At 53.7% G+C, this 14,526-nt stretch overlaps 3 protein-coding genes across 13 annotated transcripts in view; 1 reads left to right on the forward strand and 2 right to left on the reverse strand.

Moving 5' to 3' along the window:
• The window catches only part of Map3k3 (mitogen-activated protein kinase kinase kinase 3), a 70,555-nt gene extending 69,150 nt beyond the window's left edge, over positions 1 to 1,405 (forward strand). For both annotated transcript variants that reach the window (XM_051179086.1, XM_051179091.1), the window contains one exon: positions 804 to 1,405. In XM_051179086.1, coding sequence (XP_051035043.1) covers positions 804 to 1,032 — 229 coding nt within the window. In that variant the 3' untranslated portion in view covers positions 1,033 to 1,405. The remainder of the gene's footprint in view (positions 1 to 803) is intronic.
• Positions 1,406 to 4,792: 3,387 nt separating this feature from the next.
• Positions 4,793 to 7,202, reverse strand: Limd2 (LIM domain containing 2). Of its 4 annotated transcripts, none has more exons than XM_051179118.1 (5): positions 7,179 to 7,202; positions 6,125 to 6,219; positions 5,937 to 5,981; positions 5,708 to 5,847; positions 4,793 to 5,612 (listed from the first exon to the last, which is right to left on the reverse strand). In XM_051179118.1, exons 2-5 carry the CDS (start codon positions 6,164 to 6,166, stop codon positions 5,453 to 5,455), a joined length of 387 nt encoding a protein of 128 aa, XP_051035075.1. In that variant the 5' UTR covers positions 6,167 to 6,219; positions 7,179 to 7,202; the 3' UTR covers positions 4,793 to 5,452. The 4 variants fall into 4 exon arrangements, with proteins under 4 accessions (XP_051035075.1, XP_051035058.1, XP_051035066.1 ...); XM_051179101.1 differs by lacking the exon at positions 7,179 to 7,202 and adding an exon at positions 6,819 to 6,954; XM_051179109.1 differs by lacking the exon at positions 7,179 to 7,202 and adding an exon at positions 6,690 to 6,804.
• A 2,357-nt stretch (positions 7,203 to 9,559) lies between these two features.
• Positions 9,560 to 14,526, reverse strand: part of Strada (STE20 related adaptor alpha) — a 30,400-nt gene continuing 25,433 nt past the window's right edge. For all 7 annotated transcript variants that reach the window (XM_051179150.1, XM_051179139.1, XM_051179145.1 and 4 more), the window contains 3 exons: positions 11,004 to 11,245; positions 10,714 to 10,756; positions 9,560 to 10,446 (listed from right to left, as the gene is read on the reverse strand). In XM_051179150.1, the coding sequence (XP_051035107.1) occupies positions 10,294 to 10,446; positions 10,714 to 10,756; positions 11,004 to 11,245 (438 nt within the window). In that variant the 3' untranslated portion in view covers positions 9,560 to 10,293. The remainder of the gene's footprint in view (positions 10,447 to 10,713; positions 10,757 to 11,003; positions 11,246 to 14,526) is intronic.

Raw genomic sequence — 14,526 nt, forward strand, 5'->3', positions numbered from 1 at the left:
ACACACCCATGCCAGGATCTATTCTAAAGACCTAGATTTGTTTCTAAACAAGAGTAGACTCAGCCCCCTTCTTGTGCCCAAACAACTTACAATTGATTTACTTTGCTTTTATGTCCATCCTCAGAAAGGACCCAAGAATTACAAGAACTTCTCTCCTTAGACAATTATTATGGGTTGTCCTCCAAAGATACCTAAATCCTAACTACCAAAATCTATCTGTATGGTAACAGGGCTTCTGTAACTGTGAGACACTATCCTGAGTTACCTGGGTGGGCCTGGGGTAATGATGAGATCTTTAGAAAAGGAAAGCAGGTCAGAGTGGGTAGTAGGAAATGTACCAAAGGTCAGTCAAGGAGTGGGGGACAGGGTTTCTCTGTGTAGCCCCTGTCTCTCCTGGAACTCTTTTGTAGATCATTCTGGCCTCTAACTCACAGAGATCTGCCTGCCTCTGCTTCCTGAGTCCTGGGATTAAAGGCGTGTGCCACTACTGCTGGCAATTAATAATACTGAACATGCTAAATACACACAAGGAATTGGGCTCATTCTCTCACATGAGAAAGACAGGAAGAAATGCAGACCACCCCCCCCCCCAGAAGCTGGAAAAGCAAGGAAATAGGAACTATTTGCACCAACAGGAAATTGATAGTTATCTTGGAGTCTGTCAGTAGTCTTTCCCAGTCTCAGTAAGTACCCTTGGCTTGGTCTGTTTGTCCTTTGTGATTTGATAAAGACACCTTTCATCATAGCTAGTATGGTGACTGAGCTTGAAGCTGGCTGATAGGTGACATAAAGTTCTCTTCTAGGAGTCTGGGCTGTACTGTAGTGGAGATGCTAACAGAGAAACCACCTTGGGCAGAATATGAAGCTATGGCTGCCATTTTCAAGATTGCCACCCAGCCTACCAATCCTCAGCTTCCCTCTCACATCTCAGAACATGGCAGGGACTTCCTGAGGCGCATTTTTGTGGAAGCTCGTCAGAGACCCTCAGCTGAGGAACTGCTCACACACCACTTTGCACAGCTCATATACTGAGCTCTCAAGGCCATGCTGCTGCCAGCTGCCACCTGCTGAGCGGACAAAGGGCCGCTGTCAGGCTCCGTGAAGTTGCTGCTGCTTCCAGGCAAGGCTAAGGACAGTGGAGCTTCAGTCCAGGCATTGTCTGTCTGTGCCCCTTCTGTCACTGGGACTCGACAAAGGATGGGACAGCTGTGGTGTCAAGACCGGGAGCCCCAGCCTGTAAGACCCAAGTTGTCCAGCAGCCTAAGCACAATGTGGAAGGAAAGAGGCTGGAAACTGCAACACAGCCATGGCCTCAGTGTGTCCTAACACTGCAGTCATCACTGAAGCCAGGAGGGACTGGGGCACAGGACTTACTCAAGGGTATGAATAGTGTTATATCACTCAAGAGTGTTATTTTGATTTTCTTCCCAATGTCTGGAGACCCACCAGAGTGTCTCTGGGCTGCATGAACCCTCTCAAGCCTGAGGGAAAGCCCAGCATCCCCAGCTATTAGAAGGTAGAGGTGTGGGCTGCTCTCACTGAGAGCCTCCTGGTGTGCTTTGCCAGTCCAGTCTTTTTACCAAAGATGAATGAAGCAGATGTTATGCTGCCTTATTCTGGGAAGGAGGAGTTGCCTCCAGTAACTGGGAAGACCCAGTCTTGTCAATGCAATCGTCTCTGTTTTACAAGTTGGAGTCACTCCTATGCTGTTGCCAGTTTCTAAACTGGAGACTCTGCCCTCTGAGCTCTGGAGACCCCTGTGGGCTCGGCCTTGGGCCAGACTGGAGAGAGCTGATGGGATGAGCTCTGTTCCCTCACTGGAGCAGAGAAGTTAGCAGCACAGGGAAGGGCAGCTGGCTCTGGCCCCATGGTGTAGTTCAGGGGGCTGTCTCAAGGCCGCCTGCGTCTCAAGCCTGTCAGCCTGTGCCCTCTCCACTGGGTAGAGAGAAAGGGAGTCCAAAGCCACCACCAGCTCTGCTCCTTAGCCTGCCTTGCCCGGTTGTGTTCTCAGCCTCATTCCTTGTTCCCCCCCACAAGGGAGGATGCCAACAGGGGTTGAGGAAAGACTCCAAGCAGCTTAGAGTTGGCCATATTTACCTCAGCCTGGGCGCTGGTCCTTCTTCCAGCCCCTTCCTTCCCCTCCAAATGTGCCTATTGCTACAGCTCCTCCCTTCCAACTCCAAATTCTTAGGAGTTGTCATCAAAAAAAAAAAAAAAAAAAAAAAAAAAGGCCAGTGCCCAGGGATGGGCATCTCCAGGGAGCTGGGGATTAGCGCCAGGCAGCTCTGCCAGCCATGCCCACTTCCCCATGGGCACAGAACAAGCCAAAGCCTTCGTTGTGTGTTGACGATGCACTTTTATGAATGTAGTTTCTATCGCTGTTTTTAGCCTTTTCACATCATGTAATGTGAGGCCTTGTACTTGTTAATTTATATCTCAGATCCATATTTGATGGTTTTTATATATATCAATTCTAGACTGTTACCGGTGATGGACTCCCGAAGAGAGAACAGAAATTGAAAGCAGCTGGTTTTGCAGATGTTTGTGTTGCACGGTGCCAATTGGGCCTGGGCCCCCTTTTATTTCCTTTCTCGGAGGGTCTGTCAGGCCACTCTAACTGCTCTGATGCCAGTGAGTAAAGTCCTGCTTCCACGTCAGCCTTTGCCCAGGGTGGGGACTGGCCCCTTTTCTAGACCAAAGCTGCCAAAGGGTAGCTCAGCCTCTCCATAACCCCATCCCGGTGGCTGGAGCACCCCTTAGCCTATCCCCTGCTGAACCCCAAGAGGAAACAGCTTGGTGGGCTGCTGACAAGATGTCAGTTGAGACGACTCTGCTTGTCCCAGGTTCAGGCTCTCACAGAGCCCTCCAGGCGGGTATCTTACCTCAGAGGGAATCTTTCTAAAATTAACTTAAAAGCAAGCCAACAAATCCAGCACTCCAAGGGGGGGGGACCCTTTTTTGTGCCAAAAACTGTGGACATGCTGGCTCAGCATCCTCAGGACCAAGCTACTAATTTATTTTTTATTAATAAATCCAAATGAGAAGTTGTAGGGCTCTAGGATGGGCCCAGAGGCTCTGAAGTGTGGTCTCCTAGCAGCCCTTGGCCTGCTGTGCAAAAGTGCTATGCCACCATCTGTTCATTCCATGGGGTTTATCTGCCTTGGCCAGCCCCACATGGGAGGGTCAGGCCTGGGTCAGGTGCATGCTGCCACCCTCTTGACCATCCCACTCACCCGCCCGGCTCTGTGTCTGTGTCTGAATTGTGGATTGTGCAGAAGCTGCAGCCATAGTTATTTGACTATATCTTGACTGAGGGCTTGCAGTGCAAAGCCAGGCCAGTGCATTACTTACAATAAAAGGGATCATTTATATCAGAAGGGTCCTGTGACCATGCTTTGGTTGAAAAATGGTTGGTGAAAATTTTTATTGGGATGGGTTGGGTGGAGACGGGATGCCTAACATCTAGTTTAGGCCCCTTAAGTAGAACTTTAAATAGTTGCCAAAAGTGGGGTCCTGGCATGACTTGGCCAAATGTCATTGCTAGCCCGGTGGTCCCCTTCTTCCCTCTTATCCCAGTGCTCTGATGAGGCAGCACTGTTGGGTCCATCTGATCTGAACATATGCCCATTTCTCTTGGTTGTTGAAACAAGGTCTCACTGTAGTTCTGGCTGCCCTAGAACTCAATGTATATGTCAGGCTGGTCTCAAGCTCACCCTGCCTCTGCCTCCCCAGTGCTGGGATCATAAAGGTGTGCACCACCACTCCTGACCCTGCCTGCCACCTTTTCTTTCTCTTACCTCTCCCCACCCCCAACATGTTTTCTCTGTAGCTTTGGAGCTGTCCTGGCACTCACTCTGTCACCCAGGCTGGCCTTGAACTCACGTAGATCCACCTGCCTCTGCCTCCCAAGACCTGGGATTAAAGGTGTGTGACACTACCACCTGGCTTTGCCACCAAGAGACCATCCTTGTTCCCATAGATCCAAGGCCTTGTCATCTGTTTACCAAGTGCCCACCTGAAGGAACAATCCACAGTGGTTCATCCACCGGTGGGACCAGAGGCTGGATTCCCATAGGCAGCTTGCGGAAATCAGGACAGACATGCTGAGGGAGTGTCTTTACACTTGTCTTGTTTCTCTGCTGTGAGCTGTCATCCTCAGTGTGCATGGCTCTCGGAGGAGCAGAGTGTGTCCCTGGATGACCTGGGCCAGTAGCTGTGACCTCTCACTTCCCACAAGAGGCTCCAGGAAGATGGCAGCAATGAGAAGGGAGAGGCTGCAGCACTGAAACTTAGCAGCCCTTGCTCATCTGTGGATTCCCTCCACTCCTTGCAAATATCTAGGGCAAGGGCTCGGAGGAAACTGGACAGCTGGGGCTGGCTAGCAGAAAGGCCAAGACCGTCTTGGCCAAGTCAGTAAGTTCACCTGTGAAGAACTGCAGGGAGGCTGGGCGCCGGTGACACACGCCTTAACCCCAGCACCTTGGAAGCAGAAGTAGGCAGACCTCAGTTGCAGGCCAGTGAGGGCAACACGAAAACAAAACTCTGTCGGGTACATGTGAGTCGGTGGGGCCTGGCTTCTCTCCACAACTCCAAGAGCACATTGGGATTCCAGGTTTTGACACCACCCTGAGTTGGCAGAGACCAATTTTTCAAGCCAATACTTCCCTGACAACCATCACCCAGCCCCTTCAAGGGCAGGAGTATTATGGGCTGGCCCCCGTCCCCATGATGAGTTTGCAGTCTACCTGCCACTCAGCCAGCCCCCCACCAGGCCACATTAACAGAGTCAACGTCTGTTTAAACATGTTTAAAACAGGGTTGGTCACAACAGTCAGAAAAGCATTAACAATGGAGAGGAAGGGGAGCAAAGCTACTGCCGACCCTGTTAGCTGAGGCTCCAGCAAGAGCTTTGCTTTAGCTTTGTGGTTCAAGGGGCCCCCAGATCCCAAGGCTGTGGGGGGGTCTTGCCTCTCCCCCGGCCCCCCTCCTCCACCAATGAGGTGGTGTATATGAGGCCCAGCAGATGGCGCTCTCCCTCCTCCAGTCTGTGGCTCAGAACCAGGCTAAGGGCAGAGGTAGATGGGGAGACGTAGGGGTGCACAAGGCCCAGGTGGCAGTGTGGGAGCTTGGGACCCTGAGGAGGGCATGCTGACTCCTTGCTGGAGAAAAGGCACCTAAATAGGGACGCTGGGCTTGTGGGCCTCCCAGGGGGCCATGGGGTGAGATGAGATGGTCTGAAGGAAGCAGTATGGTGAAAATCCAATTCTGGTTCCCAAACCTCCACCTCCTATGGGAAAAGTTAAGGAATCCTGGAGCAGAGCCCTGTGCCTGAAACTTGTCTGAGGGAGCCTCATCCCTTCCCACCCCGCTCCCCTCACAAGCCCAGATCAACCTCCTTGCCACTGGCCAGCTGTAGATCATGTACGGGGAGGGAACAGATGTTAGAGGGATCTCAGGCTGTCTTGGTGCCTGAGTCCACCTCCTTGTGGGCCCAGAGCTCCTTGTGCTGTTTACGGCCAAACCCCTCATCGTAGTTGCCTTTGCTCTTAAACAGCTGTTGAAAGTGAGGTTTGCAGTAAAATTCACCGTGCAGTGCAGCATAACTGCCCAAGCTGCGGGAGCAAAGAACAGCTCTATCAGTCTAGGTCGGGGCTGGAAGGCAGGGTAGGGTGGGCAAGTTAAACGGGCCGGGCAAAGCATGGCGCACCTGAGTTTGGTGTGGCAGTGTTTGCAACAGAAGCAAGAGTTGTGGAAAATAAGCTTGTCTGCCACCAGCCGCTCCATAGGGTACACAGTCTTCTGGCAGGCTGCACAGGTCTCCTTCACCTGAGCCCGCAAGCTAAAGGACTGTGGAGTGGGGGAGTAGGGTACACTCAGCAAGAAGCCTGATCAGCACCGACCCTTCCCTCCACCCACGCCCACCCGCGGGGCCCTACCTTGGAGCGCTGCACCGAGCTGCTGCCACTGCTGCCTTTGGCTTCCTGGGGAAGAGGAGCAGTCAGAGCGGGCCAGCTCTCCGGTGGCCCAGCCCAGATCCCAGGGGCACTCAAAAAAGTGGCAGTGGGTGTCAAGCAAACGAACTGCTCCTGTCCCTTCTACCCCTCCCACCTGGCTGGTCACCTACATGAGAGGGGGTGGCCTGGGCGGCTCCGGCAGCCTGGAACATGGCTCTTCGGAGGTGGTTGGCGGCCTGGGTGGAGACGCCGCGCCAGGAGGGTTCTGCAAGGGGAAGTCAGTCAGTGGGGCCCCAAGAGCCCTCCCCCATCCTGCAGGCTGGGGTGTTTTTAGGCAGGGGGTTGAGGGGCTGCGGTTGGGACTTTCCCTAAGTCATTTCCTGTTGCTCTGGGTCTTGCGACTTCCGCCCCTCACCCCCCTCCCCAGCCTGCCTGCCCCTCATGCAGCTCCCCAAGGGGCAAGGGGTCCCTGAGTGGAAACATCTGCGGGGACAGAACAAAGTTAGCGAGGGCGGCCGGGGACGGGGGCTCCGCGGTGCCTGCGTGTGCTTCCCACGGGCGGAGACCCCGCCCAGGGTGAGGGGAGGTCAGCAGAGGTCTGATCCCCCCCGGCCCTGTCCCCCCCGCACCGGGCTCAGAGGTGCAGCCCCTGGGCAGAGCTCGGCCCGGCCTCCCGCCCGGCCAGGCTGCGCCGCCTCCCGCGCCCGCTCCTCGGGACCCCGGACCCGAACCCACCCCACCACGGGCCGGCCCAGCGGGACCGGCGCGAGCCTCGGGGTCGCAGCGAGCGCTCCGCGCGAACCGCCAGGCGGCGTCGGCCCCGCAACGCTCCGCGCCCCTCCCCCCGGCCGCCGTGGGTCTCACCGGGCCCGGCCTGCGCCGCGGGGCGGGGGTCGCTCGCTGGGGGCCGCCTCGGGTGCGAGAGGCGCGGGCGCGAGCTGCCGCCGCTGCCAGTGGTCCCCGAGCGGCAGCCGCCGCCTCGCCGCGGCGCCGCCCCCGCCGGCCCCCGCCCCGCGCCCGCCCATTGGCTCCGCGTGCCCGGGGCCGCCTCCGGGAGAAGCCGCCGCCGACCCCCTCTGTGCTTTGTCTTTCCCTCGCTCGCCACCCCCCCCGCCTTTGTCTGCCCCCCGCACCGCTTTCGCAGCCCGCGCTCGCCCGTCGCCCGGAACCGACCTCCCTTGCCGTTCGTGCGGAAGGGACGACGGCGGGGACTGAATCACACACCTCGGGCGGGGATGAGTTCAGCCTATGGTCGCCACACAAGGCGCTCCCGGCGAGGACCTTCGCGAATGGGTCTGGGCCTTTGGCTGCCTCGGTTTACCCGTTGGCCACTGTGAAGGCCGAGTCGCATTAGCCCCGCCCCCTCCTCGCGCTCTGGAGACCGGGTACCCGGAGCTGTCCCACTGTGGGGACTCGGGAGGCAGGTCCCCCGACAGCCACGGGTGCTGCGGTGGAGGATGGAGGAGACAGCTCATGGCTGCCCCCACACCCCGGTGTGAGGCCAAGGTGGCCAGGGGTGGCCCGAGGCCGCCACGTGAAGGGTGTGACAGGTCCACCACCCCAGAACCCCCTCAGCTTAGCGGCTTCCGAAAGCACCCACACCCTCAACCCGGGCATCTTAACCGGTCTCTGTGGCCAGGTTTTGTGGGATTTGTAACGGGGGCCTCCACGCCGTGGCCCGGGTCAAGCCCTTAGTTGAAGGACCCGCTTCCTGGCAGCAAGCAGGCCCCGATCCTCCGAAGGAGCCAGAGGCATTTAGACTTGTCAGAGCTGCGCCTGCCGCTCTACCCCGGCGGGTCTGGGGTGCCGCGGGCCACTCGGCCGCCCGGGGGGAGGACAGCGCCGCACTGGAGGGCCTCTGGGCAGCGGCATCTGCGGCACGGGCCTCTGCTGGAAGCGCCTAACGCCTGCCTAGAGGCTGTTTCACGAAGCACGCAGCACTCAAGCGGCGTGTTCCCACACCCGTGACAGGAATAGAACTGGTGGCTCTAGCGCGGGCCCACGCGTGTCAGGGAACAGAACAGCCCAACGCCTCCTGCCTGGCAGGGAACAGGGAAGCAGCAGGCTGCACCTCCCGTCCCCACCGGCCCCCACTGTTTCCCCACGCTGTGCTTCACTTTCCTCTTAGTCCCTCGTTCTCTCTCTAGACGATGTTTTGCCTGCAAGGAGGCTCAGCCACCGACTTCCTGGTGGGTGCTCCGCCACAACTGGGAGGGGGAGGGGGAGGGGAGCTCTTCCTGGGTAAATTGTCCACACCTGTCATCAGAGTCACCAAAGAAGCTGTTTGATGCAAGAAAGGTGAAGCCCTTAGGGACACCAAGAGGCCGCTCCTGGGCACGGACTGGCAACCTGCCCGGCTGGGACCATGTGTGGGCTGAGCTGCCGGCAGGGATGAGCTGAGCTGACTGCAAGGAGGCAGGCAGTGCAGAAAATGGCTAGCTGTGGGCCCATGCCAGTTTCCTGAGTTTTCTGGGCTACAAGTCATGTCCTGCTGCACACAAGCACACCTATTTAAAAAATACAGGATTTTAAAATTGAAGTGTCTAAGGAAAAACAAACCCGGCAGTAGTAGGGGCACTTTCTCACATGCCATTTCAGGTCCCCTTGCCCACCTCCATAGTGGGGAATTAAAAGAAAACGTTTCTTCAAATGTTCGTACCTCAGACAAGGTCTCCAGCCCAAGCAGGCCGTAACCCAGCTATGTAGCCGAGGATGATGTACATCGCCCATCCTCTTGTCTCTGCGTCAAAGTGCTGGGCTTATAGAGAGATGCCATGCCCACTCCCAATGTTCAAAGTGCTGAGGAGCTGATCAAGCATGCATGCCAGGCAAGTTCTCTGACAACTAGCTATGTTCCTGGTCCCATTTCTAAGACAATGCAAAGTGGGGACATTTGATGGCTTAAGTAGCCTCAGAAAAGGGAGGGTTTCCTTAAACTGGCACTTATGCCAGGCAGTGGGGGCACACGCCTTTAATCCCAACACTCGGGAGGCAGAGGCAGAGGCATTCGGATTTCTGTGAGTTTAAAGCCAGGCTACAAAGCTAGTTCCAGGATGGCCAGTGTTACTCACAGAAACCCTGTCTTGAAAAACAAAAAATGAAACAAAACAAACAAAAACCAGGGTTTGAAGTGCCTCAGGCCGCAGAGGGCCTCACCCGGGCCTAGCCAGGTGGAAATGCTGGGCTGGGCGTGCAAAGAAACAAAGTTAGAGCCAGGACCCTTGCTCAGGCAGTCACTGGCTGCCAGGACAGCAGGTTCTTGGGTTACACGATTGCTGGGTATTTAGTACCAACCATCAGGATACGACAAAGCTCTCCACCCTTGGCTGCCAGTGCTCAGTGCCCCAGAGGTGGGCTTGGCTAGACACAGCACTGGTGCCCTCTCCAGATAACTTTGCCAAGGCAAAATTTAATAATACTCCTAAAATTCTAAGGAATTAAGAGACTGTGGGTTTTTAAACTGGTATGTCTGCTTATGAAAGACATCATTCATTGCCCAGCCCCCCGCACCCACTCAGCCCACCCTGGGAGAATGATGGCCTGCACCTTAGCCTGGCTGGCCATCCCTACAAGCTGGCTACAGCCTCTGCACACATGGAAAACTGTTGTCATTCCCAACATACTCTGAAATGTTTAATTTGTTCTGACAATGAAACTGATACAACATAAGGACTTACTCAAGCCCTCAGATGAGGGGAGACTTTACGGCCCTTGGAGGCACCATGGCAGCAGCTGGCAGGAGGCATGGCATGGATTCTTGGGAAAGGAATGTAACAGACAGACGAGCTAAGAGGCTTCAGGGTCCAAGAGCTGGGTGGGGATGAGAATGACCCGGCCCAGCCATAACTGACCTGGTGCTTAAAACAGACTGGGGAGAGGCCTCGGGGCGGGGCGGGGCGGGGCGGGCTGCTTAGGACTTGTGCCCGGTTTAGCCCTACAGGATCTGGGAGCAGAGAACTGAGTGGAATAGGCTGGCAGGAGAGCAAGTGCGGGAAGAGGAAGTGAAGGGTCCCTGGGTCGTGAGTTAAGCTCTGGGCTTGAACTTCAGCCTTGGGGCCAAAGCAGTGTCTCTTCCTTCTAAGGAGGTCCCCTGAGCTCACAGGACAGGATGTCAGCTTTCCGGCCTCTCCAAGTCCCAGGTGACTGGGACTCCCTGTCTCTCAAAAGCCACAAAAACAGTGAAGTCTCTTCCAGATTGTCCTTTCAAGCAGCCAGCAGCCAGCTCTGCAGGCATAGTGTCCTTTTTACCCAGGCTGCACCTAGAGGTAGGTGCCAACCCTCAGGAAGAGCTCCTGGGACTCACACCCCACCCCAGCTGGAGGGTGAAGGCTGCACTGGCTCAGAACTCCCAGTCATCCACCTCCAGGCCTTCCAAGTCTGTCACCAGGCCGAAGATTCCACTGGGATCCTGAGACTGGCTGCCCTCAAAGTTGGTGATGGGGGTGACAGGGCGAAGCAACTCGGGCAACGCCTCTGAGGCACGTCGCTTGATCTGAGGGAGAAAGACAAGTTGGACGGTGGATGCTACAACTCAGGACACCACAGGACCTCCAGTTACCAGGCAGTGGTTCCTGACCCATGGTGTCCTGGAGCCAAAAGAGAAAGGCGGGATAGTGCCTCTTAAAGCCTCAGAAACACGGTCCTCCTCTGTTCAAACAGAGCAGCCGTGGAAGAGCACCTACCCCCAAGCTAAGGGGTCGGGGTGGCGAGAACCACGGGTGAGCAGCAGCAGGTTTGGAACCAGGGGAGCGCTTCATACCTGCTTGAAGAAGGAGTGGTTCAGGAGGGTGCTGGTGTTAGGCCTGCAGAGAAAGAGGAAGAGAGCACAACTCAGCTAACCAAACCCTGACGTTCATCCTCTACCTCCTCCCTCTGCTCTCTCTCCCAACAACCAATAGCCAAAGCCCCCCAGGCTAGCTTCTTGCTGTGGGATCACACATTCCTCCCTCTGGGAATCCAGGTCTCTATTTAAGAGTCAACCTCTCTTCTGGCTGGAGCTCCCAAGCTCCCTCTGCTCCCCTGAAGCTCCGGAGATGGCCATCAGGGTACCTTGCGTCAGGGTTGCGCTGAAGGCACTGTTCCACAAAGTGGTGAAAGTGGGCTGAGAAGGTTCGGTGGTAGGGGTGGGAGGGCGAGTCACCATTGGAAGGCCGGAGGCTACCAGTGGCCACACTGTCATTCAGGGAAGGGTTGGCAATGGAACGCGAGGGACTCATGGTCAGCTCCTCGGCAGGGATGGTGCTGGTGTCCAGGAGGCAGGGCACTGTGCCATTCAGTTTCTCCAGGAGCATCTGGAGAAGAGACAGAGACAGGTGTGGGTTTCAGGGCCCTGGACAGCCAAGAGTTCCCTCACAAACAACCTCACTCCCTTGAACAAATGAAATCTCTTGGAATGAAGATCAAAGTGGGGGGGCGCGGAGGGGGGTGGTGGCTAGGGTTATGTCAGTTTGACACTAACTAGAGTCATCTGAGGAGGAGAAAACGCCTCCACATAAATGGGCTGTAGGCAAGCCTGTAGGGCATATTCTCTCTCTCTCTCTTCCTCTCTACCTCCTCCCCTCTCTCCTGGTTTTTAAGATAGGGATTCTTTGTGTAGCTCTAGCTGTCCTGGAACTTGCTCTGTAGAACAGGCTTGCCTCAAATTGCCTTTCAAGTGCAGGGATTAAAGGCATGTCACTACTGACCAGTGGGCACTTTCTTAATTAGTGACTGATGGGGGGAGGTCCAGCCCATTGTGGGTGGTATCATCCTTGGGCAAGTGGTCCTAGGTTCTATGGTAAAGCAGGCTGAGCAAGCCACAAGGAGCAAGCCAGTAAGCAGCATCCTCCATGGCCGCTGCTTTATTTTAGTTCCTGTCTCCAGGTTCCTACCCTGCTTGAGCTCCTGCCTTGCTATCCCTCAGTAGTTGGCTGTTTCCTGGAAGTGTAAGCAAAATAAACCCTTTCCTCTCTAACTTACTTGTGGTCATGGTGTTTCACCACAGCAGTAAAAACCCCAAGACATCATGTAACCCTTTTGCAAAGGACACTGGCCACTGGCTGGCAGTGAAGGCAGAATGGGAGAGGAAGGGCTAAAGTGCCCTTGGCTAGGGCTGGACTGAAGAGCCCAGTTTCCTGTCCCCCTTTACAAGGCACTGAACCCCTCTAAAGGGTAGAGGTAAAGTGACATCACTTTCTATGAAGCCCGGTTCCACTCTGCCAGGCCCAGGTGAGTCCAGTGGAGTCTACAATGTGCCATCTGCAATACAGTGCCCTGGTTTGATAGGCATGCTACACCAGGGCAGACCTGACTTGGGAGGCTGCTTCCAAGCTTTCAAACTTGACACATGCAAAACCAGCCACACCTTGCAGGCAGCTGTCTTTGTAAGTGACCTTAGGAACCTCTTGAGCGATCAAAACAGAGCCTGGAAAATTCTCTAAGACTGTACTAATGTGGGAGCCTCTGACCATGGGACAATTTAACTTAGCCTTAAAATTCAATCCCTCCATCTCAACAGCCACATTTTACATGATCAATGTAGCAAGTGGCTCCTGGCTCCCTTATTGTGGACAGTGCAGGGACAGTCACTTTCATTATTGCAGAAAGTTTTATTGGACAATGCTGCTTCTGGATCTGAATCACTAACTAGCTTAGTGGTTTATACTAACTAGGATTACACTATCTCAAACAAGGTCCACACTAACTAGTTCAAACTAACTAGGTCCACACTAACTAGGTCCACACTAACTAGGCCCACACTAACTAACTAGCACCATACTAACTAGGCCCACACTAACTAACCATCTTACTCCTTCTTGAATAGCTACTGTTACTCAATTGTTTTCTTACACATTTCTTTTTTTTCTTTTGGTTTGTTTTTTTTTTCAAGACAGGGTTTCTCTGTATTGTTTTGGAACCTGTCCTGGAACTAGCTCTGTAGACCAGGCTGGACTTGAACTCACTCACAGAGATCCACCTGCCTCTGTCTCCTGGGTGCTGGGATTATATATAGGCAAGTGCCACCAACACCCGGCATCTTACAGATTTCTTATACCTAGGCTCCTAAGTATTCTATCAGAGCTAAGTTAAGCTAAGAACTAGAATGGCTAGATTTGAGTCACCTTTCAGATAGACAGATGGACAGATAATCCACTGTTATCACCCCTATGCTTATATCTTCAGAACTTCCCTATTCTTTAGGACATGAACCAAAGGCCCTAGGGATCATATATGGGATGTTCTTGTTTCCTTCTCCAGCCTCATCACCCAGCAGCTCTCTGGAATGCCTGCACCACAGCCATTTACAATTCTTTGCTGTGCCCCAGATCTGTTCTTTGTTAGCACACACAGTACACACTCTTGCTGTTGCAGGAGTCTGAACTCCTAAGTGCAGGAGTCTGCATGTCTTAAGTAAGCACTCTACTGTTGTGAAATATTTTAACTATGTGAAACTATGTTACATTTGTTTATTTTTTTTAATTACATAAAGATGTGTTGTTTGTCTAAGGCACCTGATTGGTCTAAGAAAGAGCTGAACAGCCAATAGCTAGGCAGAAAGATAGTCAGGGCTTGCAGGCAGAAAGAATAAGTAGGAGGATAAATCTAGGCAAAGGAGGAGAAAGAATAGAGAGAACAAGGAGGAGAGAAAGAAGCCAGGGGTTAGCAGGCAGCTGTAGGACACACAGAAAGAAAAGTAAAAAGCCCTGAGCTTGGACAAAATGTGGATAAAGATAAGCAGATTAAAATACAAGCTAATATAAGGTCAAGCATTCTTAAGCCTTTTTTTTTTTTTTTTTTTTTTAATTTAACAAAAAGAGTTAATGTACTTTGGTATTTTTCCATAGGTTCCAGTGTCAGGTCCCCTGGAACTAGAATTCCAGGCAGTTGTGAGCTGCCATATGGGTGCTTGGAATTGAACCCGGGTCCTCTGCAAGAACAGCTGGTGCTCTTGAGCCATCTGTCCAGCCCCCACATTCTTAAGTCTAAAGAAGTCTCTGTGCCATGATTTGGGAGCTGGTTGGTGGCCCAAAAGAAAAAGCCTGGTACATCTACCACTGAGCTACATACACTTCCAGCCAAGAGTAGGCTTCTATTCCCACTCTTAATATAGTCAACTGCTATTAGCTTTTAAGGCTAGACTAGGGGCTGGAGAGATGGCTCAGTTAAGAAAGCTTGCTGCTCTCACAGAGAACCTATGTTTGATTTCTAGCATCCATGTTGGGTGGCTTTCAAGTGTGACTCCAGATCCAAGAGCTCTGACGCTCTCTTCTGAATGCCTTAGGCAATGGCACACAGGTTCACACAAATTTAAAAAAAATAAATAAATAAAGTCTTAAGACACAGTATTTTTGCCACCTAGAAGTTCCTTTGGTCTCTGCTTAAGGTAGCTGACTCAACCATTCTCTAGCTTCAACCTGTGACCCCAAGTTGAGCAGTGTGTGAGCCTGAGGAGGAGGCCTGCTCACAGGTTTGCTGTTTTTTCCTCCTTCTGGTTCTAGATCTTGCTCCAGGCACCTGAGATTCAAGTAACACCTGTCCAGACAATCCCAACTCCATTTCCTGGGAGTGATAAGACCTGAACAAGCTTCTTCTC

This window comes from Phodopus roborovskii, unplaced genomic scaffold (genome assembly GCF_943737965.1).
Source record: "Phodopus roborovskii unplaced genomic scaffold, PHOROB, whole genome shotgun sequence".
Classification (NCBI taxonomy): Eukaryota; Metazoa; Chordata; class Mammalia; order Rodentia; family Cricetidae; genus Phodopus; species Phodopus roborovskii.